Raw genomic sequence first — 26,296 nt, forward strand, 5'->3', positions numbered from 1 at the left:
ATTATATATATGTTATGCTATTTCTCTGCTCCGCTTTTGACGCTCGAGTCTGCAAAGATTACCGAAGCGAGATAAGAATTTAGTATTTATTTGTATAAGCATTTAATATTTATAATACATAATGTGTTCGTTGAATGGACGAAACGTCGTTATTTTCATCGATACGATCGTCAACAAAGAAGATACGGAGAAATCGTGTGCTGACTGTTAATCATCTCCGACCAACAAAGCTACGATTCTCCACCTTTTCTTCTCCAAATTCATCCTCGCTATCCTCTTTGAGTCTTTGAATTCCTTCCATTCCTTGAATTTTACGGGATCCTTAGGTCCCCAATCGGCGCTCGGTTTAAGTATCTACAAGGAGAATATAGAGATAAAAGAAATATTGCAATTTCTCGTAATCCGGTAGAGCATTCCTTATCCGAACACTCGTTATCCGAATATCATAATTTCCCAACGTTTTATTAGACATGATAATATTATATAAGATAATATCAGAAATTAATATTTCCCAGCGGCGGATCCATTCTTCCGTTTCTATAAATATGTACACATTTTATTAGTGTTCATATGTAACTCACATATGTACACATTTTATTAGTGTTCATGTGTGTTCACGTTTTATTAATTTTCATACGTACCGTACTCTTCCCTTTATTAGATTCGGTGAATTCCGATTATAAGAATTTAGTATAATAAATTAATAAATTAAATTAATTTATTATAATAAATTAAAAGCGTTGTAAATATCGAAACGAAACACAAGACGTAATTAGAAGACTCGAAAGCCGTGTAAGTGCAACGGAATTCGTAAGAATACGCGATGTTGGAAAAGCCAGAATCGCGGACAATGAAAAGCGAGAACATGATACTGAAAATTATCCAAGGCAAGTGTACGGTGGCTTAAATTTCCTAAAACCACTATACATATTTTTTGCTCAAATATTATAATTATTCCATTCTAACGACAGGTTTGCATATGATACCATTTGGCGAAAACTAGAAAAGGATTTTAATACGATTCACAAAAAGAATTGAAGATAATAATTTTATTTGTGAACACGACCATGGTCCGGTGATTTACACGTCGAGACAGACAGAACCGTAACTACAACGAAAAGAGTATCAAGGTTTTAACACGGCCACCTTGTTTCTCAGTAGATATGGAAACAGCGAAGAAATTTTAAGGTGTGCGTGACTTAATAGAAATTTCACTTTCTTTTTCTTCTATTAAATTATATTCTTAAGTTTCTTTTTTCTATTGTTACGACCGAAATTGTATATGTCTCTTTTCTATTTTTCTAAAAATGATATCACGCACAAACTTGCCGTCAGAATGGGACGATTATAAGATTTTAGCAAAAGATACAGTGGCTTTATGGAGGTTTCGAGTTTCTCTTAATGCTTACGTCCAAATAAGATTTCCCTTCGTTCTTGATCTTACTAACGAACATCCAGATAGGAAGTTGAATCACTCCTAGTCCCAAAATTAACCATCCAGCGACTGGAAAGAGAATTGGAATTTTTATGAAACGAGGTTTAATTGAAATATAGTAGAAACATACGTTTGCCATAAACGATACACAGAATTTCTATACTTTCATAAACGAATTTCCAAGCTTCCGTAATGTACAGTGCCGTGAATAATTATACACTCAACTCTGTTTTTAGATTTTTCATAATGTTGAAACAACAGTCGACAAGATCATCTGTATAACTTCATATTGCGATATAAAACGAAACCGAAGATACAACAAACAACAATTCTTTCAAAGTTTGGGAGAAAATGAAATTTCCTCTTAAAATTGCGTTTTTCGCTATGAAACAACATAAACTCGATATTAATTTTCTTATGATCTTCATTCAATATTTCCTGGGTTTTTCATTATTTTATATCACTTCTATTAATCTGTTAGGTACGGGTTTTATTCATTTTTTAAGCTCAACGATATTTTCTGTACAAGTAGTGTTTCTCCTAATCGTAAACTTTTCTTCTTAAAATTCCCCATAGATTCTCAATCAGACCCAGATCAAGACTCGATGCTGACCATGGTAATGGTTCTATTCCGAAATCTTAAAAGCACTTTTTCATAGTGGCGTCTGTCTGTGAATAGGACCATTGTCTTCTTGCCTTCTATTTCAATTATGAAAGGCAATAATTTGCTATATAACATCTCCTGATATCCCACATCGTTCAATTTACTCTTTACAAAATCAATTTCACTTAACATATCCAAGCATGATCAGTATCTTCTTTTTGTTTTAAATATCGAAGAAATAATACCGAGAATGTTGTGTTTGAGTCTACAGTTGTTCGCAGCACTGTATGTTCTGAAAATAAGGATTTTTCTATGCAAGCTCAAGCTAAAGCTTGTTGAACCTAAGAATTCGTAGTCACTTGTTGCATCTTTTTTCTGGTAGCACGCGAATCGAGCAGCGATATTCTGAATTTCGATTGACGTAAAATAAAAAAATGTTAGCGTCAAGGATGTTCTACCCCGTAGAATTTGTCGTACCATAGGCAGAAGTCGGATAATATTCGTCGTTGTACGTGATCGGCGTGAGTTCAGACAGGAAATAAATAAGAATCGAGAGAAGCGTCAATGGAGTTAGGTAATACCAGCAGAATCTCCAGTAAAACGAAGGTCTGCTTCCCACCATAAATTCTATATCGTCTAGAAGATTGTCGACGCCTGTAAGAAAAGTGATACTAATAAGTGAAATGACCGGTGATCGCTCCAAGTGTTTCTTATAAAGTGGAAAAGATTATAAAGAAGACGAAGAATTACCGTACACCCAAGAAATAGCGATAAGCTCGAAACAAGCGAGAAACACTATAATAAACGTGCCTCCGAAGTAGTCTACCAAGTTCAAAACGTATTGACCACCCTGGAAAGAAATTCGATTAAATCAAATTAAATGCTCTAACAAGTTCTTCCTTCGAACCAAGTCGATCAAAACAGACTTGCTTCTATCTGATATTGGAGAAATATGTTCGATGAAAAATTATTTTTTTTTTTATTATTTAATTTGTACTTTACCATTTGTCCAGCTGAACATTTGGTAAATTTTTCTAACTTAATTGCTAAATAACACGTGGGTGGCTACCCCCAGCGGAGTACCATCGTCGTGTAGTTCGATGAAAATGGCAATATAATTGAAAGAAGAATATTTTCTCAGGATCGTATCTGTCGAAGGGTAACTGAAGATATTCAGAACGTCTTAAAATTTACGAACATATTTTAACATTCGCTAAAATCGCAGTATTGTATATAAACGGCAAAATGTGATTACTTTTTACGCATGACGAGTATACTCGTCAAAAACAGCTAGCTGGTTAATTGCCAGCGTTTTACAACAGAGAAAGAAACGAAAGAGGGGAAAGTTGTATAGCTTTCTATGACCAGTATAGTGGCGCGTATCATTTTCTTTATATTTGCAATATTTTTCAAGAAACAAAGATTCCCTTCGACTTTTTCAATAGAGTGTTTTCATAGAATTTGATGCCGAATGTTTTACGTATTTAAAGAATTATTTCGAGTATTACGTGCCAGTGTGCGTTTGAACGTACGTTGTGTTTTCACGAGTTCTAATGTTCAATAGGATCTTATTGCACGCGAATGCACATCTCGATTCGATGAATAATATTTTTCATAGCTATTGCTAATATTTACCGAGATGTTAATATACATGCTTGAATATCGTGATCCAATTGTGAATAACAACAGAAGATTAGTCAGGAATAACGTGCTTGATCGTGTCAATAAGAAGCACTTGTAAACACATTGACACGTAATACTCGAAATAATTCTCTCGTTATTGATCTTGCGTGACATGGATGAAATGGTCGAGACACGCGCTTTCATCCAATTATCCTGCAAATCGTAACTGTCCCGAGCAAATCGTACTGATACGTCGCTTTTTAACATCCTCCTTCGTTACGTGTCTCCAATCTGTTGGAATAACGATTGTATTTTGGCAAGTAGAATTTAAATTCATGGCGACAAATTATATACTTTCTGTCGTTGATTATGACATGAAAGTAATGAATATCCAGAGGTGGATGAATGAAGTATCGAAAGAAGCAGATTGTAATTTCAGTGTAATTTGAGCGAGCCCAGTTTGAGTTACTCTTATCAGACAGATACGTTTGTCTCTTTTTTTTTATATTTATTAAAATTTACAATCAATTCTCGCATTGAGAATTTTCAGTAATTTTTCTGGCGTGGCGCAGTGACAAGGCTAGTTATTTATAATAAGTTAATACTTATTATAGACAAGTATAATTTGTAAATAAGTATTATAAATAAGTAAATATTACTTAATTTAAATAACTAATTGAATCTAGCCTTTAGGTCCAGCGGGTAGTGTCTCTTCAGCCTGCGGATACGTTTCTGAGAGAATGTTCTTCTTTTCGTAGATATAGAATGCCTTTTCGGCATATAAAAACATATAGAAACATAGGAAAGACCTAATTGACTGCATTGGGACGATAAAATGTCGTCAGTAGAGCCGAGGAATTTGTAATCGTGGAAAAGAAATTTCGTATACGTCGCCGATCTGCTTGAACGATGATATGGATCTATATTATAAATCGCTGCAATTTAAACAAATACTTTGCACGGGACACTTACTCTCGTGCAATAAACGATTCCAACGAGGAAACCGGCCGATGAAACCCCAGCAGCGATCTTCCAGTTTTTGATATTTGGAAATCTGTCCTTGATAACGCTGTTGATGACTGCAGTGAATGCCACGGTGGTACCAATCCCCAAGATAAATAGCATCAAGAAGAAGAGCACGGCAAATAATTGTGGGACCACGGTAAATTTCGCCAGAGCTTCCGGATAAGAGATGAAAGCTAAGCCTGTTCCGGCACGAACTACGGTGCTTATGTCTTTTCTGCCAGATTCGTGGGCGAGATTGCCTAGAATCCCGAAAATAGTGCATCCTGCGATCAGGCTCGTGCCAAAGTCCATGATCGTAACCACTGTACAATCTCTGAAAAAATATTTCCTTTTTACATCTCTGGTGCCGCAACTTTTGTCTTCTTAAACCGGTTTCATCATCAATTGGAAACGAAGCTTCGGAATTTTTGAACTGTAGTATCGATATTTAGTATAGTATTAATATTTCGCGATCGTGCAAATTTGTGAAATTCGTGGCGATCTCTTTATTTTTGTAAATTTGTCGATCTTCCAATTTCAAAGGTCTCGAGTTCCTGAATTTTAGAATTTTCAAGCTTCCTTCACATTTGCATTGCCAAATCTTTTAATTTTCAAAACTTTCGAATTTCCTATAATTTTACGAATTCCCCATTTTCCTAATTTCCAAACATTTCTATTTCCGAACTTCCAATGTTTCTAATGTTCATGTTCTTAAATTATTGACTTCTTGAACCTACGAATTCGTCCACTTCATCGATCGATCAATATCCAATTGAAAATGTATTAATGAATCGCACGATCGGACAGATATTTCGGAATATCGTATGTATCGACAAAAAGATTGACGCGTTATTTTACATCAATGTAGATATTATCTAGGATCAGATAAAATGTTGAACGATTTGAAATTACCTCAATACGTTATGGTCGAAGCGATTGTAGGAGGAATACATGATAACAGCCCCGAAACAAACTCCAAGAGAGAAAAAGGATTGGGTCACGGCTGCGTACCATACCGATGGATCGAAGATCTTTTCCCAGGTTGGTTTGAAGAGGAATATTATTCCATCTACAGCTCCTTCCAAGGTAACTGCTCTTATTAAAAGACTTATCATGATCACGTATGGAAATAAGGCGAGGAAATACGCTGCTTTTCCGCTACTCTTCACACCGTTGCTCAACACTATGAAAACGAACATCCAGCTGGCGAACAGAGATAGAACCAATTTCCAAGATGGATATCCCAGTCCCTCTAGTATTCCAACTTCGTTAAGAACCACTTTCCTATATGAACGAAGAAGCGGAGAATCGATTTTAATAAGTTTAATAAAATTAATTCTGATTTTTAAATTTAATAAAATTCATTTTTATTTATAGTATTTTGTGATAATGTTTTTAGGCCTGCCAGCTTTACCTTATTACGTAATTAAGGCGAAGAAAACTTTGTTCTTTAATAGTACAAGTTTAGTAGAATTTTGAAAAAAATGATTCGAATTTTTCAATTTCAATTAGATTAATTTCTACGGTATTTTGTAATGATATTCTTCATTACAGCTTCGTTAACGACCACTTTATTAGGTGATTAAGGGAAAGAAATGATTCTTTCGATAGAATTAACTCTAATTTTTGGATCTAATAAAATTAAACTTTGCTGTTGACGATATTAATTTAATAATATGACGATCTTGTGGTACTCGTTGTGGAGGAATAATTGGTGGGAGATTAAATTAGTCAAAGTGAAAATTTATTAATAAATATGATGTTCCTTGATCACTCACCGAAAATACCACTAAGCTATAATATTTTACCAAATGTTCTACTGGACAAATTGTAAAATTCAAATAAATAAATAAAAAGAACTCACCGAAAGTATAAGTCAGCAGAGCTGCTCTTGCTGCTAATATTTGCCACTATTTCCCTGTCAGTTGGAGCGCTGTCGAAGCAGATATCATTCCATTCTTCCCAGCAAAAGGACCAAGGAAGAACTGATTGAAAACTAGCCAATAAATAATATATCGCCAGTGACATCAGAGAACAATAATACGTAACTACTAAGAAAACGGAAATCGTCACACCATAACCGATGCCTGAAAACAGCAAATTAAACATCACTGCGACTCTAGACTTATTATTAGAATTGTAACTGGAGCAAAATGATTTCAAGTTGTTCGCATTCGAATAACTCGATTTATCTGAGGATATACCTCTGAAAGCAGGTGAAATGGACCAAACTTGTACACAAGACCTGCTGCTAAATTGCCCTAACGTCATCTCCAGGTAATAGATTGGTTTCCCGATAATAAACAGAACAATGATGTATGGCACGAGGAATGCACCACCACCATTTTGATAGGCAGTGTAAGGAAACCTCCAAACATTTCCCAGGCCAACGGAAAACGCGACACAGGACATTAAAAATTCGATTTTGTTATCCCATTGAGCTCTCTCAGTTTCTCCCGCTTCGACTGTGACTGTCGTCGACTGAAAAAGTATATGTGATCGGATTAAAGTTTTCCTAGAAGTTTGTAAAACAAATTTATAGAATAAATGTACAGAGTTCTTAATAGGCAGCATTAATAATGATTAAATAAGAATTCTTCTAGAAATATAAAATAATATTGTTGTTACGTCGGACGACCCTCTACCTAGATCAGGCCATACACCGCGGGCCAGACGGGAAAGTCAGAAGTCCGCTCATCCTTACTGCGTACCCTCAATAGTCTTAAGGACTCATCATAAATCCTAGTAATTTGCTAGCTAAGGTCCTTCAGACCGAACAAATATTTTTTTTCTAAATCACTTTCTAAAGACTATTGTTTACTACGGCTTGACAAGGGAAAGTTAGTTTTTCCCACGTACGATGCTTCCCACTAACAACTTTCTATCGAGGGCGGCTGAGACCCAACCTAGTCCACCAACCTTCGTTTATCCAATCAGAAGCAATGTATACTGCCCTGACTTTGCTGACCAAAATGTCATAAACAAATCCGATGGTCCCGTGCGCTAGACACACCCATCGCTAGCTTTCCTCCGACACAGCATCGTCACACAACTTTACTTCTTTTACATCGCTAGAAAAGTCAACTTTACTTAGTCTAAGCACGAAAGGTCTAACTCACATCGTCTATCTAAGTCGGTCCTCGGGATTACCGAACATTCGCTTCCTTTATTAAGTATCCTCTAGTGCTACGTCCACTAACATACTAAGTTCAACTATAAGAGTCTTGCTCTATTGTGCATATCTATCTTATCTTCGTGCGACAAATTGTCATCTACGAATTATAGCTACTCAACAGTGTACATCATAAGTGTTGGAAATAAAACCTTGTAACCCTGTGAATCACAATGTTATATCAACTTAATCACCCCTATTATCTTAACGGAAATCAAGGGATCGATCAACTCGTGGTGTCGATTATTATAATCGTAACGGGAATTTAAGACTCCCGTTGACGTCTCTCCTCGCGATTGCGTCTCCCCGCGATTGGTCGAAATTACATGGTCCTTCGAGCCGAATTACGTGCCAACGAAACGTGCATCTACAAGTGATCACACAGTGCCACGTGTCTACATCAAACCAGCAGCGGGAGTGATATCACTACAGCGAAGCCAGTGACGTCAGGCATGTCACCTTCGAAAGGGCACAATCAACCGAGAGGTCGTCGGAAAGGAACACCATCGTCGCCCTCCCATGCAACGCGACTTCATAGCGCACGGTAACGAGTAGCAACCGATATCAGGACCAACGTCCGTTCCACAAAAAGGTAAGCTCGTTCCTTCTATTGCCAATCGTCTATCCGTTGCAACGATGGCAAGCGAAGACCAACTCATCTCCTTGCGTCGGAGACGAGGCTATTGTAGCGGCTGATTCACATATGTATCGAACCGACTGGACGAATACGAACAATCCGGTCGTCAGCAAAATTCCTTATTAACGAGCTACGAGAAACAACTAACCGAAGCTGTGAGTCAATTCGAAGCCACCCAACTCGAGTTAGAAGTATTAGACGAGGAGGAGCAAGCGCGCGGCTTCGAAATAAGGGATCAGTATGTCGCGGTAGACATAAAGTTACAACGTCTTCTAAGGAACGCACAAGCAGCATCGCCGTCGACATCGATAAACCTTCCAACCGGTGCATCATCCGCAATATCGAATCCGACAGCGATTAAATTACCAGATCTTCGGCGCCCTACCTTTGACGGAAGCTTAGATAAATGGAGGAAGATAATCACGGTTCAAGACGAATTAGAAGAGATCAGGAGGAAGCTGATCGTGTAGTCTCCTTAACGCAAGAGTATAATGAGATTGACACACGGATCCTGGACCTCCTTGACCAACTACCATCGACAACCCCTTCGACACCAAAAACACGCGATTCATGCGTGAAACCCGAGCCAACGGAGAATATCGCATCGACTCGAACGCCGATCCTGTGGCACGATATGCGGAGCTCATCGCGTGACACTCACAACGTGTCACCTATACGCGACCTGACGACGACCAACACTTGGCCACTGAGCACTGCATCGGACAAATCTCTGATTTTGCCTTTTGCGGAAAATTAGACCACGCTGGTCCAACTATCAAGCATCATCAAGAAGATGCGACACGGGGTTCAGCGGAGGGAGCCCTGTCCCCCAATCAACCATAGACCTCCTTCACACCTCCACACGCATCTACATGTGAATTTCACTTGCTTTTGTGAAATCGGCGAGATGTATAACAACAGATTCGTAAAGATTAATGTCTGCGACATCTTGTCGCCTGGTGAGGTTTTCTCACTCTGCTGGTCCAGAGAATCGTGAGGTGTTGTCTTCAAGGCGCGTGTAGGCGATGAATCGCGCATGTCATGCAGCGAGTTCCGCGTGTCAGGGGACGGTATCGTCGCTAGATTCGACGCGATATTTTCCGTTGGCGGAGTATGATCGCTGTTGTCCTGCACGGGATTGAGTTCCTTCTGGTCCAGGGTATCTTGAGCGGTTGGCAGATTCAAGGCGTTTTGTGGCGTTGAATCAGATTGTTGCGATGCTGACGATGTAAACGTCGCGTATAGGTGACACGTTATGAGTGTCACGCGATGAGCTCCGCATATCGTGCGACGGGATCGGCGTTCGAGTCGATGCGACATTCTCCGTTGGCTCGGTTTTCGCGCACGAATCGCGTGTTTTTGGTGTCGAAGGGGTTGTCGATGGTAGTTGGTCAAGGAGGTCCAGGATCCGTGTGTCAATCTGATTATACTCTTGCGTTAAGGAGACTACACGATCAGCTTCCTCCTGAACGCTTCTAATTCGTCTTGAACCGTGATTATCTTCCTCCATTTATCTAAGCTTCCGTCAAAGATAGGGCGCCGAAGATCTGGTAATTTAATCGCTGTCGGATTCGAGATTGCGGATGATGCACCGGTTGGAAGATCTATCGATGTCGACGGCGATGCTGCTTGTGCGTTCCTTAGAAGACGTTGTAACTTTATGTCTACCGCGACATACTGATCCCTTATTTCGACGCCGCGCGCAAAGCAAGTGAAATTCACATGTAGATGCGTGTGGAGGTGTGAAGGAGGTCTATGGTTGATTGGGGGACAGGGCTCCCTCCGCTGAACCCCGTGTCGCATCTTCTTGATGATGCTTGATAGTTGGACCAGCGTGGTCTAATTTTCCGCAAAAGGCAAAATCAGAGATTTGTCCGATGCAGTGCTCAGTGGCCAAGTGTTGGTCGTCGTCAGGTCGCGTATAGGTGACACGTTGTGAGTGTCACGCGATGAGCTCCGCATATCGTGCCACAGGATCGGCGTTCGAGTCGATGCGATATTCTCCGTTGGCTCGGGTTTCACGCATGAATCGCGTGTTTTTGGTGTCGAAGGGGTTGTCGATGGTAGTTGGTCAAGGAGGTCCAGGATCCGTGTGTCAATCTCATTATACTCTTGCGTTAAGGAGACTACACGATCAGCTTCCTCCTGATCTAACGCTTCTAATTCGTCTTGAACCGTGATTATCTTCCTCCATTTATCTAAGCTTCCGTCAAAGATAGGGCGCCGAAGATCTGGTAATTTAATCGCTGTCGGATTCGAGATTGCGGATGATGCACCGGTTGGAAGATCTATCGATGTCGACGGCGATGCTGCTTGTGCGTTCCTTAGAAGACGTTGTAACTTTATGTCTACCGCGACATACTGATCCCTTATTTCGAAGCCGCGCGCTTGCTCCTCCTCGTCTAATACTTCTAACTCGAGTTGGATGGCTTCGAATTGACTCGCAGCTTCGGTTAGTTGTTTCTCGTAGCTCGTTAATAAGGAATTTTGCTGACGACCGGATTGTTCGTATTCGTCCAGTCGGTTCGATACATATGTGAATCGGCCGCTACAATAGCCTCGTCTCCGACGCAAGGAGATGAGTTGGTCTTCGCTTGCCATCGTTGCAACGGATAGACGATTGGCAATAGAAGGAACGAGCTTACCTTTTTGTGAAACGGACGTTGGTCCTGATATCGGTTGCTACTCGTTACTGTGCGGTATGAAGTCGCGTTGCACGGGAGGGCGACGATGGTGTTCCTTTCCGACGACCTCTCGGTTGGTTGTGCTTTTTCGAAGGAGACACGCCTGACGTCACTGGCTTCGCTGCAGTGATAACAATTATCTTGTATCGCATATCTCGATTTCGTAGGATGTACGATTGTAAAGATAATTGTAAGGTGTAATTCTTCTGATTTTTATTAAGTCGCTGTTATTATTATTATCAGTACTTGAATGCTAGAATTGTATTAAAGTCTTCCTGAATGCTTACTAATAGAATTCTCAATTAATAACTATAATACTATATGATATAATCTTATTCTATATTATTATTTAACAATATTGGTCAGTATAGATTGCCAATCAAATGGTACATAGTAGTATAATTTATTTTCATCCATCCGGTCATAAATGGAACTCGCTTCTCAATTATTTTCCCTATTGCCTTGCATTCTCGCTTATTCATAGTACACGCGTATCCATTCACACGCTAGCACGCACGCACACACACGCGCACACAGTGAACCTTATTTTGCTCTTATTTTTCTATCACGTATATCTGCTGTTTATCATGGAACTAACTATTAACTATTATATATGTCTACTATCTTCAAGTAGTAGTAAATAATTCTAAGCCAACCGCATTCCTTTTTCAAAACTATTGAGCCAAAAAATAAAAATGAAATAAATAGTAGAAAATAATAATAATAATAATAAATCAGAATTCTCTCGAAAGCATAAATAAAATATTTTATATTTGGATAATAATGTTCGTTATTGTTATCAAATATTTTAACAAATGCAGTGTTATTTTAAAAAATTGGAATCTTTCAATCCCTACTAACAATAGATACATCGCTCGCTCAATTTACATCTGACACTTTTTATACGCGCGATCTTAATTAATACGTGGCCAGGAAATATATACGCGGACTCCTGGAAGTCCAAACATTCAACGAGCCTGAAAATTTCAACAAAATTTAATAAAACGTTGCAGCGAATATCGGGAAATTTATGAGAGCTTAATAAAGGAAAAGATCGAGGGCAAATCATCCGAACAAATTAACGTTAGCAATGAAAATAACGTGGAACTTCCAAATTATTTAAGCGACGAAGATAATACGCTTGTACCAATCAAAAAGAATACGTTGAATGTTTTGAATTACAATAGCGATAGTGACGTCGAATAAAATTTACTTTTGCTTTCGAGACGTCGTTACTGCTTTTTTGTTGTTAAGCTATTTCAAATAAATTGTATTTCTCAAACTTATTTGTACTAGCTCTTATTTCCAATATTCTTCTTTTATACTGACAGATTTTATTTACGCGATTTTCATTCGCGCAAAACAAATTCACGTGCAACGGATACCGCGCTTGAGGAACGAGTGTACCATACCAAATAATGTGAAAGCAAAACTTACCCCATTCTCCAGCGGTTTCTCGCTTCCAGATATCATAGAAAGCCTATAGGAACCTTCCACGCCATCGTTGTTGTCGATGAAGTGGTTCTACAAACAACAGGCAATCTCAATCATCTTTCAGTCATTATTTTACAATTTTCAACGATTGCAATTAAAGTCTATAGACTTTTCAATTACTCTGCCCGTTTATGTAACCCCGTAACCGCAATATATCAACGAATATTTCGACTTCGCGCGAACGTTCCGTGACTAACGAATAATTACAGTCAGATATAAATCCGATAGCGGTGAGGATCCCGAATAAAACGCCGCGTTTCGTCGGCAATTCCATCGATTAATGATAAAAGCAAACAACAATTTCATTTCTCATCTTCCCAATGATTTCGTTCCTTCGTTTTCCTTACAGATTAACGAAAGTGTAGTAACTTTCTTAAATATAAAATATACACAGTGGGATAGTTATAAATAGATATTTCTAACAATTCAGCTGGTACTATTTTTTTGTTTACACAGATTTCAGATACGTTATTGAGGAAATAAAATTCTAAGAATATTACTGTTTCGCCAGAATGTTTGATTCGATGGCACGGTAATATTAATTTAGAAATAGTGCACTATTTATGTAGGCGAGTACATACCTAAGTGAGTCATGAAAACGAAATCTTTTCATTTACAAAAATTGTTGAATATTTATTTACTATTCGGCAGAACAAGTATCTTTTATTCGTATCTTTTATGTGATGTCTTTGACGAACAAATAGAATCGCAAGATAGAAACATAGAAAGATAGAAACTAAGCAGAGATTAGTTGGACGAAAGGAAGTTTTATACGATTCCGAAATTTTTATAGACTTCTAATATATTTTAAGCTTAAATCGAGATAATTCGAGGTTGAATAGCATAGTCGTGCGTATGAACCAGTTAAGACGTATAATAGAAAGATTTACAACTGCAATTTAGATTAGACTGCTATGAGCTGTTCCTGTGTTTCCAATAACGAATTATAGAATATTGTGCGCATTCGTCGAGCTTCAACTTTCTGTGTATCAATAACAATAATAATATCAAAGTCAACAGTAATGAAACATATAAAATCGAAATCATCTCCTTCGGAAGATTGGCGATTCATACTATTTTTTTTTTCTTACTCCTCTGCAAAATATTTCTTATTTTATAAAATAAAGTTCGCGAAATAATTCTACGAAGGCAAAGTCTACGTAGAACTTTTAAATCTTAAATTACGCGAAATAAAACCTGTGCGAATTTTTCTGTTAAGTTTATCCAATAACGAACTTTCCTCCCCCCTTTTTTTTGGTTTTCGTTTGTATCACATTCACGTAATCACGATCAAATGAAAATTACGAACCTTTGTGCAACGCATAATCACTCCTGCACGCGGTTAGACTGTACGAATCGTTGCCAAGTGATCTAAGCGCGATCTTTGCGAGGCAAGAGCATTTGGAAGACTGATCGACGACTCTGTTCACTCTCATAAAAGTGTGTCGTGAGAAATCGTGAAAAACACAGCCATATAACATTGTAGCAGCATTTTTCCAAATTCGATTCCTCGCACATGCATTTTCTTCTCTTTCCCTTCACGGACTATCTTTTTAGTACTAAAAAAAAATTCGCTCTATGATTGTAGTTTTTTATCCTGATTATAATTTCATAAAGAGGAGAAGAAAAATTTCACTCTATAATCTTAGCTTTTTATTCCTTCTACGATTATGTAACAATCCGTAATCAAAAAATTACCATTTTCCACCGTTCTATGATTTCATTTGTTCCGCGTAAATTTCCACGTAAATAAACATTTTTTGCTAACTCGTGTTATCCAAATTTAATCAAACGGTAGATGTCCAGGATCTCGTAATTTTAACGCGTATGAAATTCTATTAAAATTAAGATCTCCACATAATTCAAAAGTCCCATTAAACTCTTACTTTTCAAATTTAATTAAACGAGCGAGTTCAGGATTTTGCGTACACGTAGCTTACCATACGGAATTATATCAAAACTAGATCCTCCGCCTAAATACAAAATTCTATCGAACCATCGTTTCTCAAATTTAATCGAATTGAAACTCTAATGAAATGTTTCAAATTTAGTCGATGGGTGTCTAGAAGCCAAAAAATCTGGCCTCCATAGAACCTACGCAATCGACAGAAAGTGATCAATGATTACGAGTGCACGTCATATCTTGTGCACAGACGCATACAAATAAAAATGGACACGTTTGTTGAGCAAAGCTAGAAGTACGTTTATATTCGCAATTAACGACACCTCGCTAAGAACTGTACACAATCTAAAAATCGTGTTAGAAGAATCTGTTTCGCGTGATGTACAGTGTTTTTTAAATCGAACACGTCAAACGATCCATGACATAACCTAGACTGTTAGATAGACTATTACACGATACAGTCGACTGGTTTTCATTGGCAATTTTAAAAGGAATTCTTCTCTGTATAATGTCATCTAGATGTAAAGACAGCAAGGAAAAGAAAATAGAAAAAAGAACCACCGACGAATGAAAAGTCACAGTGTTCCGATTTTTACTGTCCACACTCGAGTGAGTTTAAACACGTTCCTTACAGGCTGACTCGTTATTTATGGTAATTGTATGAATGCTTTCGCGTACGACCTTTATGGAGATTAATTATAGGCCTACCGATCATTTTTGCGAAATTTCTCGTAAGAAATTAGATTCCACTGTTTACCTTGTAATTTTTTACGCGATTGCACGATAAATGCGGCTTCTTTTCGCTTGCATCGATTATTTTAAAGTCATGGAACGTTTAATTTTGGAGAACGAACAATTGAACGTGGCACATGACGTAATTTACAAGGAATTTATGGGAGGGAAAATCGTGGCTAAGGTACTGAATAAAATTTCGATTATTTAGAAGCCATGAAACCTTTCATTATTGAGAATGGTCAATTGATATGACAAACGATGTACGTTCGAGGAATTTTGTTATTAATTAACTGTTAGAAAAATGACACGAAAGATATTAGATTCTCAGTATTTAAAGATCATGAAATGTTTTATTATTGAGGATGAACAAAACTGAAATGATAGACGGTAAGTGTTTTAGGAAATTTGTTGTTAACTTATCGTAGAAAAAATTGCACACAAGATATTAAATTCTGATTATTCGAAAATCGTGAAACATTTTCTTATTGAGAACGAACAATTAAAATGAGAAACGATGAAAGTCTTAGGGAATTTATGAAGAAAAAGTTATAAACGAAAGAGATAAAGTCATATAGACGTGCGAATCGATTTATTTCTACTTTAAAAAAGCTTCAACACAACCGCCACGATGCCGGAACTTTTTTTCAGCGACGAATTCCTTCCATTCTAGTCGAATCTTAGGATCCAGAGGTCCCCATTTCTCTTCGCAAGGCCGGAATGCTGCTTTCACGGTCTGTAAAGGAAATGTACCAATTATTAACAATGTTCAGAGGGTTCACAGTTTTTCTATCTTTCCAGAATCTTTCCAATTTAACCGAAGTCGGCTTAATCAGATTTCCATTCCATATAATCTAAGAATAACAAATGTTGACAGTATATAGGATGAATGAAAATTTATGACAGTTTATAACAGACGCTTACTTCGATCAATGATGATGATCTTAGTTGCACTAGTTTTTGCAAAATGCAGCCAACAATCGCGACGACTCCTAAAAATAGCAGAAACCAGCCGATTCCTAGCAAAAATTCGATTAATCATAAATTAATATAAAGTGTATTATATATATTCAAAAATTATTAGATAACAATTGATAAAGTATAATAATTATATTAATTAATAAAGTAATTAATAAAGTATATACTCATTTATACAACATGTATCATAATATATGTGTCATATTTTATATATATATGTGTATCATAATACATGTATAATAATATCGTACATGTAGGACTTGACAAATAGACAGGAGACACGATAACAGTGGAAAAATATAATAGCCACTGTAATGTTGCAATAATCCGCAACTGCTTAACTTGTAAAAGTAGCTTAACTTGTAATAGCCACCCTTCGTGTTTATACTGTAATCTATACTATAACTCAATACCGGGTTTAATTCATTTTTGCAAAAATATGACACAATATGACGATATAACAATTCTTCCACCATAGATATTGTTCTTTAAACAGTTAACTGCGTTCGACTTGTGTACATGTCGATCCAAAACTTTATTTTGGCGCGGTTAAATAATTGTTCTTTAAAAATCTTATTTCAAACTGAATGTGGAAAAAACAAGGAAGAGAGAACATTTTGCTGACCATAAGCATAATCCGGAAATGGTACGCCGTCGTAAGTGGGTGATTCGTAAGTGACGATCGTACAGATCAAAATGAAGATCATCAATAACGGTGCGATCACAGCCCAACAAAGTCTCCAGTAAAATGCCGGTCTTGAACCGAGCATGAACTCAGCATCATTGAGGAAATTGGACAGACCGTAGATCCAGAATATCGTTACTATTTCCAAAACAGCGACGATGATCGCCACAAATGTGCCACCATAATAATCCACCAGTGTTATGAACCATTGGCCACCCTTGAATCATTAAACTTTCTTTGTCATTTAAAATTCTATTCTTCGAGAAAAATAAATATATGTATATAACTGTACAAGATTTGTAAAAATTCCCCTCTTTCACTCCATCAAAATTAGAAGAAAAGACATTGTTCGCCGTAGTAATTAGACTTTTTCTATTCTTCGATTCTTAATTAATAATAATTCAGCTGATTAATAATTACGCTTTTCTAAGCTCTGGCAAATTTCTTTATCCATTTTTCCGGAGAATCACCCGTATTAATTAGAGACTGTAACAAAGTACCTCAAAATATTTGTAGATTCTATTAAAACGCAAAACGATAAGAAATCAGGCCAAAGACCTACAACGCATTACTAAAAGACTAGTATTGCCGGCGGAGGGTTGATATCGATATTTTCAAATACATAAAATATTCTTACAGGGGTGATATAGACGAGGCTAATGAAGTATCCAAAAATTGAAACTATGAGCACCAGCTTCCAGTTTTTCACGTTCGGAAAATGATCGCAGAGGATGTTAAAAACGGCGCTGCAAAGGGCCACGGCGCTTCCGATGCCAAGAACGAACATCATCACGAAAAACAAGACGGCAAAAAGTTGAGGGACCACCTGGAACTGGGACAGTGCTTCGGGATAGGAGATGAAAGCCAGTCCTGTACCACCGCGGACCACTTTCGATATATCCGTGGTGCCCATTTCGTGAGCTAGATTTCCAAGAATGCCGAAAATCGTGCATCCTGCTATTAGGCTAGTGAAGGTGTCCAAAGTCGTTACTATCATCACGTCTCTGTCGAATGAAATGAAATTTAGAATTAAAATTTAGGTAAAAATTGGAGAGTCGTTAAGTTATTTGTGTATTGTTATTAGTCGATTTTGCGGATTTTTATGCGTATATGGTAAATTTAAAAGTACAAAGTTATGTAAACTACACGTAATATGGAAAAATGTATAAAATATACAAAATAGAGTACTACCCGTTATAACATTTAGTGGATGAATTAAATCTATTTCGGTTCTGTTTCTTCAGTTATGAGCTGCTTTCATAAAAATGTGAAATTGCATAAACATCTGCAAGCTAATAATCGATATATTAAATTGTCCCAAAAGTTTCTTTTGTTTTGCAAGGAAATAATAAATGCACAACATCTTTTGCTTTAGATCATTTTATTGAATTATGTACGATCCATTTTGTTCTATTGAAACAAAAAGAAAATGTACAAAATGTTGTGCTTCTATTATTTCCTTATAAAACGAAAGAAACTTTTGGGCGACCTAATATTATACACATAAATAAAAATAATTGTTTTGAGAATTTTACCTGCGTATGTTGTGTCCGAAGTTGTTATAAGAAGAATACGTGAGAATTGGACCGAAACAAATTGACAGAGAAAAGAAACATTGGGTGATGGCAGCGTACCAAACACTTGATTGCCATAGTTTGTTCCAATCCGGAGTGATAAAGAAAAGAATTCCATTGGCTGCGCCCTCTAGTGTTACCGCTCTAACTAACAAAGCTATCATAACGAAATAGGGGAAAATGGCAAGAAAATATGCTGCTTTCCCTGTACTTTTCACTCCACGACACAGGATACAGAAAATTGTCGCCCAGGTTACGAAAAGACCCAAAGAGAGCTCCCACGAGGGTGTTCCAATTCCATCTTCGATGGAATCATATTCGTTCAGGACAATTTTTCTGGAAAGTCATCAAATCAAGTGTTAGACGAAGATGTACATACATATATATATTAAATTTTAACACTATTATTTATTAATTACTAATATTACGTTCTATTTAGTTGTCAACGAGATAGTAGCGTTAACTGACGTTTAATGCAACTGGCAATAAGCCCCACTTTCGGCTAACCTACTATGTGCGGGAATACTGGCACGGGAGAGGATTAAAGTTGTTCAAAAGTAAATTAACAATATATAATGATTTATTCAAATCTTACTTGATTTCGATATTGACAATTGACTGACAGACTGACGGATATAAAATTCTTCGGTTGACAAAATGATGATTCTTTGGTTAACAAGATGATGATTCTTTGGTTGACAAGATGATGATTCTTCGGTTGACAAAATAATAACTAACTCTTCGATAGACAATGGTAATTATTCGGCTGACGAACGGTAATTAATTAATATGCTCGATAAACGAACGTTAAATATTCTCTTTCGATTAACGCACGGAAATATTTTCATTATGACTTCTCTGAGTCGCTACATTTATATCCATCGGAGATAAAACAATGTCGGGGTCTTTCTTCTGAAAATGTTTGGGAAGATCCTCAACACTTGTTCAGCTGCCGTCTTTGTTACAATTTAAATTGTCTTAACATCGTTATAGAAACATAACTAAGTAAATATAAAAACATGGTTAGATAAGTTTCCGCAAGATGTAGCTTTTAGCGGCTTTAACTGCCTTTCACTTCAAATACTGTAAACATGGTTTCAAATAAACGTTTTAAATTACATTGATTTGAAGAAATTATCAATTTTACATTTGCGCTACGGATCGTGCGAATCGCGGGACGTAACAACTAATTCATTTAACTTTCTTGAATTTATCAATTGATTAACTTGGAAATTTATTATTAAACTTAATTTCATTATTAACGCTTAATTACATATTGAAGGAGGAAGATTGGAAGAAGAAAAATAAAAAGATATAAATGGAACCTCGTGAAAGACAAATTGGATAATTCCACTTTTCGTTAATTTTTTAATTTCATTGTATATGAGTTTATTTGTCGTAAGAAGATGCCACAAGCATGTAACGGTAAATTCTGAATGTGTGTTTTCGGGGTTGAAGTGCTAGTCGGCACGTCTGGCGGTAAATCACGTTCAACTTTTCCATGGAAACGTTAAAGCAAATTACACAGAAACGTGAAAGGAAAGATTAAAAGATTCTAGAAGGATTGAAAGGACCAAGGCTCGGATTGGGCATTGGTCATTAAGCAATGACAAGGATGCGAATGAACTAAGAAACCTCGAGCGAGTTGACTGTATGCGCATTAGATACTTTAGATTGATGGTAAAACAGAGAATGAATCTAAAGGATTTGAGCGCCTTGTCGTCTATTTTCGAGAAATTAATAAGTTCTTTCTAAATATATTGTACTTTATAAATTCCTTTAATACCAACATATTATGTTTTCTTTAATAATAATAAGAAATAAATTTCTACAATTTATTTTCATAAATTTCTTATTATTTTCATTCATTATAGTAGTTCTGCATATTAGTAAAACTTGCAAACTGAAAATACTCGAAACAAAAGAAATTGCTGCAGCAAGAACATCATTTCTCGAATAATTTCTCGAAAACAAAAGCACTGAAATCCTTTTGCAGCTACTTTATCATCAACCTGAAACATCGAATGCCATCTTATTGTGAGCATTTGGAATCGAACATTAGACGTTGAGCATTGACTATTGGGCATTGGCCATGGAGTAGCAATTAGACACGAAGTAGCTACAGATTGAGAAACCGCCGTCTGAAGCGGACATCTGTTTTTCGTAGGGAATAAGTAGATACATATTTCTTAACGACATGCATGGCTTTGACGATTTTACGACAACCAGCCTGCCGTTACTTAGCCTTACCTTCATTCGGTAATTCATAAATTATAGTAAGGCTAAATAACGGCAAATTTTTTGTCTCAAAGTCATTAAGAAAATGCATTGTCGCTTACCGGTCGTAACCAGTAAGGATTTCAGAATTCGGTAGGATCATCGGCAGGGTGCTTGAGTGAACGTTTGGAAAGTGGATAATAAACCGGCGATTCGAAATCGCGGAGCTACGAGGCGTCGATGACATAACTGTTCAAAGGATGTGTCTATCGGTGAGATAGTCTATCGGTGGCAAACATATTGAGTACTGGACTTTGAGTATTGCGTTTTGAGTATTGAGTATTGAGCGTTGAGTATTTTGCTTCGAGTATTAAGCATTAAGCATTGACTTCTCATGGAAATGTTTTAATCACGTTAGTGATATAATTAGTCATTAAAATCTGTGATTAAGAAAGGTTAACGAACCTAAAATATAGTTCTGCAGAGCTGCGAAGAGTTTTATCATCGTCGTGCAACAAACGTGTACTCCTATTTACGTCCTTCGGAACTGTGTCAATGCATTGATCCTTCCATTCTTCTCGGCAAAAAGACCAAGGTAGTTCGGATTGAAAACTAGCCACCAGATAGTAAAGTGTTAAACTCATTAAACCGCCGTAGCAAGTGACAACGGAAAATGCTGCGATTGCCTGGCCGTATCCCAAACCTAAGACAGCATTTATATCAACAATATCCGATTTTTATTCTAAGAAGCATTAAAAGATATTTGTCAATTGTGCAAGAAATTATTGGAATAATTGTAAGTGAACTCTCACATATTTTTCTGTAACCTTGAATAACTTTTCGTAAAGAAATTTTTAATAATTCCGGCGAAAACTCGGCCAAATTTATAGAAATATGGAAATTAATTATATCAACTACATTAATAGAATGTGCAAGCAGCGATACTCTGGTACAGCATAATGCCGCGTCAAGGACAGAAATACTTTTTTGTTTAACTTTATGTATTTTCATTAATTATCCTTTCCCTGCAATAAATTAATTGGTTTTGGAATTGTAAAATAAAGATCAGGTTGCAAGTAATATTCCCAAACAATTTTAGAACTGAATATTTATTTAATCAGTCACTAATTATTATTGCAGTTGCAGATTACTGTATATCTACATGTTATTTTGCAGAATCTCTATAAAAAAAGGTAGAACTTTTATATATATATTCATTGATCTATAACAAACGAATGAAACTAAAATAAATAATTAATTAGCTATTAACAATTATCGTAACAAGTGGCATGACTACTGCGATACATATCCCCGATTTCTTAGTAATATTAATATTAAACTTTTATGCGAAGATTAATTTACATTGCGTGGAGGCTTCTTTAGAACTTGTACTTCATTCTTTATACATAAGAGTTCATGCATAAATTAATTACGTATAACGTGAATTCTGTGAAAATGCATGGTCTCACTCTTATGCAACGACTCCGTGCGATAATTGCTAATGACTATTTGAACAAAAATTTCGCTACAAAATTCTGTGTAAGAATTCGTTGCGTTGGGATCTTTATTACACGACTTTATTATACAATTCCAAAAGTGGACGAATTCTTTCCTGAAAGAAAAGCAATTAACGAATATTCAATAAATTAGATGGGGAATTTCCTTGTATCACAGGATACCCCTGTTGCACAGTAATGCGCTTCTTGTCTTACGCATGGCATAAGTCTGTCCTTGTCGAATAGTAGCGTGCTCCTTAGCTAACACCTCCTTGGATACCACCTTGCACATTCCATTTACTTACATATATATATTCTTGTTGCTTTTACGCAATTCAAGCCAACTCCAATAGAGGGCAGCACCGAAGTGACCATAGAGAAAGAGGACAGTATTGTGCGACAAGGACAGACATACAGTGGCGGTCACAAGAAAGTTTTGAATTGTGTACACTGTGTAACTTTTATGCTAACAATTTTTTACCATATTGATAACAGTCACCTATTCTATCGTATAATAATAATCAGAAACTCTGATAATACGTAAAAGTCTATCAATGTTCGTAAATCACATAATAAAATCAGAAAAAACATCTTGATAATGCAATGTTGCAGATGTGTATAGATTTAATTAATTATTTAATAGGTTAAGAGTTTGATAAGACGCTTACACAATATCAAACTATTTACTCTTTCGTACTCTTCGTGTTAAAATTTCGAAACGAAAAATGTTATGGTAAAATTCAAAGCACCTCGGATAATACGGAACTTCGGTTAAATGTGCCTCGAATAACCGAGACCCCACTGTATATTTATTCATTGCTCTTATTAAATATAATTCCATTCTGTAAAATTATGGTGTATTTTTATATTTCTTATGGTATAAATTTCTTTTCCGCCACTGTATGTACTCGCGTCAGACAAAGAGAGCGATAATGTGTAATAAGGATAGCAATAATGTTTAGTTCGGTTTTTCACCATTACGTGGCGATAGTGTTTCAATGTCCTACCCATAAATCGAACAAATTTTCGTTAGTGAAAAAGATTAATTAAGAGCATTAGCATACGAACTTCTGCAGTTGTATCTGGCTAATTGGACCCTTGACTTTCCTTTTTATGTAATTTGAACCTCGATATACATTTGTAAGAAAGTATATATTTTTTACGCAAATATTCTGCGACGATACAATGAACTTACGCATTATTTACGTTATATCAAATTGATTTATACACTTTGTCGGATACAGTACAACGCACGATTTAAGTTTCTATAATCACGTAGAGTTAAACTACACAAATTTTTATGCGTATAGTACGTGGACGGAACAAATGTTTATATTATGTAAGTATATTTCATTTCTCCAATTATATTTGCAAAGATACAAAGTTTAATGAAAATCCTCAGTCTACTCATTAATACATTACCTTTCATAGCCGGTACCATGGCCCAGGTTTTCGCGCATGATTTGCTGGTAAATTGACCGAGGAATCCTTCCAAAAAGTAAAAAGGTTTGCCAACAAAGAATAACACGATTATATAAGGTATTAGAAATGCACCACCTCCGTTTTCATAGGCAGTGAAAGGAAATCTCCATACATTTCCTAGACCAACGGAAGCAGCGATGCAAGCCATTAGAAATTCTAGACCACCTCCCCATTCTGCTCTCTGAGGAAAAGAAGAAGTGATGTGCAAATTGGTTTTATCATCATCCAGTGGCGTAATATTGGGATAAGTAGTTAGCAAGTATATGTTAATCGTTATAATGATAGAAAGAGACCTCGAATGAAAATCTCAATAATTATAAATAAATACTATTAAAAATATTCTGCTTCGCCAAAGGTTCAATGTTTTATATTACACTGTAAATGTTTATTTATTTGTGAGAATTGAAATTAATACAAGATTTAATTTCAGAGAAAATTCGAAAGGCCAAAAATTTATAAGTTCAGAAATTCGGAAATTCTATAGTTAATATAACTTTAATGTGAAAGTTTCAAAACTCGAAAATTCCAAACTACAGAAGTTTAAAAATTCCAAAAATCAGAACTTCCGAAATCCTACCGTTCAACAATTCGAAAATTTTGGAACCAAAAAAGTTACAAGATTCGATAGTTCCAAATTCAGAGATTTAAAAATTTCAAAAGGAAACAATGACAAAAAACTATATTAACCAAGTTCTTCTAATTTGTTTCACGAACGCAATGTTAAGAAGCGAAATCCTATCGTTTAAATCGATCGGAAAAATAGTAAAAATTGAGCACATACAGAAGGACTGTTTTCCGATGTTACTTGCTGCACGTCAGGTTCTCCTTTCGATTTTTCACCATTCCCTTTTCCTTCCAAGTAAATATTTTCCATCTGGAACGCCTCGTTAGCGTAGCCATTTTTCTCCTGAAATATTCTACTCGTTAATTGAAAATTTCAACTCGCAATCGGCCGGATTACTCAAAAATCCTAGTCGCTATAAAATCTCTCACATAAGTTCCACTCTCGATCTTCTCCATCGTCATCGAGTATTCCCAAGAATCTCCAAATTTCTTATCCTACAAATATTCTATTCCACCACTAATGATATTAAAGGAGGATCACTATTTTCCTAGCAGTTCATAAAAATTATTTATCAATCATCACATGTAACGAAATCACGATATCATTTCAAAAAAGATCGATGAATTCCAAAACATAGAACTTATCACAGATTTTTCAAGAATTCACTTCACTTCATTATGAAAATAAACATTTCACTGAGATTGGAAAGGATAATAAAATACATGGCAAGTTTAATGGCAAAAGGATAATAAACGATATAAAAATTGAATTTGGGCACTGGATTGGGAGAAAGATAATAAAATAGTAAGTTTAATAATACAAGAATAATAGATAATATAAGAATTAAATTTGAATACTCGTAACTTAATTAGAAGAATACTAAAATAGAATATTAAGAACAGCAAAGATAAATAAACCCTTCTTCCAGATCGACGAAACAAAAAAAGGAGACAGAAAATCGAAAAATTATTAATAAAATGATTAATCAAAACTAAAGTAAACTTAAATTAAAGAACCTATTTTTTCGAATATAGTTTCTTACTATTAATAACATTTGTCATAAGGATACTTTTAAATGGGATTGTTGAAGGATGCTCGATCAGCTAGCTCGAACAAGACTGATCGCGACTGGTGCAAAGTAAAACTGAGTTTTAGCGCGCGAGTAGATTAGATACGTACGATCGTTAGTAAACGCTCTCTTTCGTAGCACGAACTTCATCTTGGTTTTGTCAAGGTGTTTTATGCACGATACCGATGTAGCATGTATCGCACGTTGTTGAGTATATTCACGTTCAAGCCATAAAAATTGTATCATGTACTTCTCAAAACAAAAAATCAGTGTTTGAGATTTGTTAAGTTTTCTAGCTTCAAATTCTTTCTCAATAACTATAACAATTTCTGATTTCTTTGAGAAGTACTTTTTTCTTTTTATAGAATTCTTTAAATGGAAAGGATAGTTGTTTTTTAAATCTTCATTCTCTCTAATTGAAATACTAATTTTGTGATAAAGTATCTTTGAGTAAGAAGTGCTTCATTTTTCCTTATTTTTATTTATCTTTTGATAAATATTAATGTTTTATATCTTTTTACTTATTTAACTTTTTGTCTCCGTTTGATTAATGTAATGGAACTTTTATAACAGCGAATGAAGTGGTTTTGCGAAATAAGTGTAAGATAATTAAGAATTTCCTTATTTTCATAGTTCTTGTCAACAGTAACAATTTATTATATCTTATCATTTCTTTTTAGGTACAATTTTCATAATACTGAGTTTATTCTGGAGAAGCAAAGCCTCCATAAATAACACGTCATTTTCACATTGAAGTAATTTTTAAGTAAAAACATTCCCTTTATTTGAAGTTTACTAAATAATGTCACTTTATCGATAAATTTTATTGATCTAATATCACGGTTCATAATGAATTCAGGACAATAAAATCGGGTAATCCAACAATCATTCCTCGAACGTGTAAGCCTCAAAGCTTCATTCAACGATAAAGAATCGTAATC

The 26,296-nt window shown here is 36.0% G+C and overlaps 2 protein-coding genes and 1 long non-coding RNA gene across 7 annotated transcripts; 1 reads left to right on the forward strand and 2 right to left on the reverse strand.

The window, feature by feature from the left end:
- Positions 1-72: 72 nt before the first annotated feature.
- LOC100743004 (sodium-dependent nutrient amino acid transporter 1-like) lies at positions 73-14,138 on the reverse strand. The gene is made up of 10 exons (XM_003485114.4): positions 13,964-14,138; positions 12,598-12,684; positions 6,872-7,148; positions 6,532-6,754; positions 5,580-5,951; positions 4,635-5,001; positions 2,790-2,889; positions 2,517-2,693; positions 1,410-1,504; positions 73-354 (listed from the first exon to the last, which is right to left on the reverse strand). Exons 1-10 carry the CDS (start codon positions 13,976-13,978, stop codon positions 208-210), a joined length of 1,860 nt encoding a protein of 619 aa, XP_003485162.1. The 5' UTR covers positions 13,979-14,138; the 3' UTR covers positions 73-207.
- A 1,599-nt stretch (positions 14,139-15,737) lies between these two features.
- LOC100746168 (sodium-dependent nutrient amino acid transporter 1-like) lies at positions 15,738-25,466 on the reverse strand. 5 transcript variants are annotated; one of them, XM_024369890.2, is made up of 10 exons: positions 25,329-25,463; positions 24,715-24,833; positions 24,503-24,628; positions 23,662-23,902; positions 21,209-21,446; positions 18,488-18,862; positions 17,590-17,956; positions 16,893-17,169; positions 16,214-16,308; positions 15,738-16,025 (listed from the first exon to the last, which is right to left on the reverse strand). In XM_024369890.2, exons 2-10 carry the CDS (start codon positions 24,745-24,747, stop codon positions 15,888-15,890), a joined length of 1,890 nt encoding a protein of 629 aa, XP_024225658.1. In that variant the 5' UTR covers positions 24,748-24,833; positions 25,329-25,463; the 3' UTR covers positions 15,738-15,887. The 5 variants fall into 5 exon arrangements, with proteins under 5 accessions (XP_024225658.1, XP_003485188.1, XP_033178538.1 ...); XM_003485140.4 differs by having other exon boundaries at positions 24,715-24,956; XM_033322647.1 differs by lacking the exon at positions 24,715-24,833 and having other exon boundaries at positions 25,329-25,466.
- Positions 21,584-24,388, forward strand: LOC112213418. Its single transcript, XR_002947313.2, has 3 exons — positions 21,584-23,578; positions 23,671-23,745; positions 23,811-24,388. It is a non-coding gene; the product is annotated as an uncharacterized LOC112213418 (long non-coding RNA).
- Positions 25,467-26,296: the final 830 nt, after the last annotated feature.

Source organism: Bombus impatiens, unplaced genomic scaffold (assembly GCF_000188095.3).
Source record: "Bombus impatiens unplaced genomic scaffold, BIMP_2.2 scf_0036, whole genome shotgun sequence".
Classification (NCBI taxonomy): Eukaryota; Metazoa; Arthropoda; class Insecta; order Hymenoptera; family Apidae; genus Bombus; species Bombus impatiens.

Bases quoted from the DNA above. Each gene is read 5' to 3' on its own strand.
- LOC100743004 (XM_003485114.4), bottom strand. The intron at 5,002-5,579 runs GTAATTTCAAAT...ATATTTTTTCAG, and splicing joins TTCGACCATAACGTATTGAG to AGATTGTACAGTGGTTACGA. The intron at 1,505-2,516 runs GTACGACAAATT...TTCTCTTTCCAG, and splicing joins TTATCCGACTTCTGCCTATG to TCGCTGGATGGTTAATTTTG.
- LOC100746168 (XM_024369890.2), bottom strand. From the start codon at position 24,747: ATGACGATGGAGAAGATCGAGAGTGGAACTTAT. The intron at 21,447-23,661 runs GTAATGTATTAA...ATGCTGTCTTAG, and splicing joins CATGGTACCGGCTATGAAAG to GTTTGGGATACGGCCAGGCA. The intron at 17,170-17,589 runs GTAAGAATATTT...TAATGATTCAAG, and splicing joins GCCTCGTCTATATCACCCCT to GGTGGCCAATGGTTCATAAC.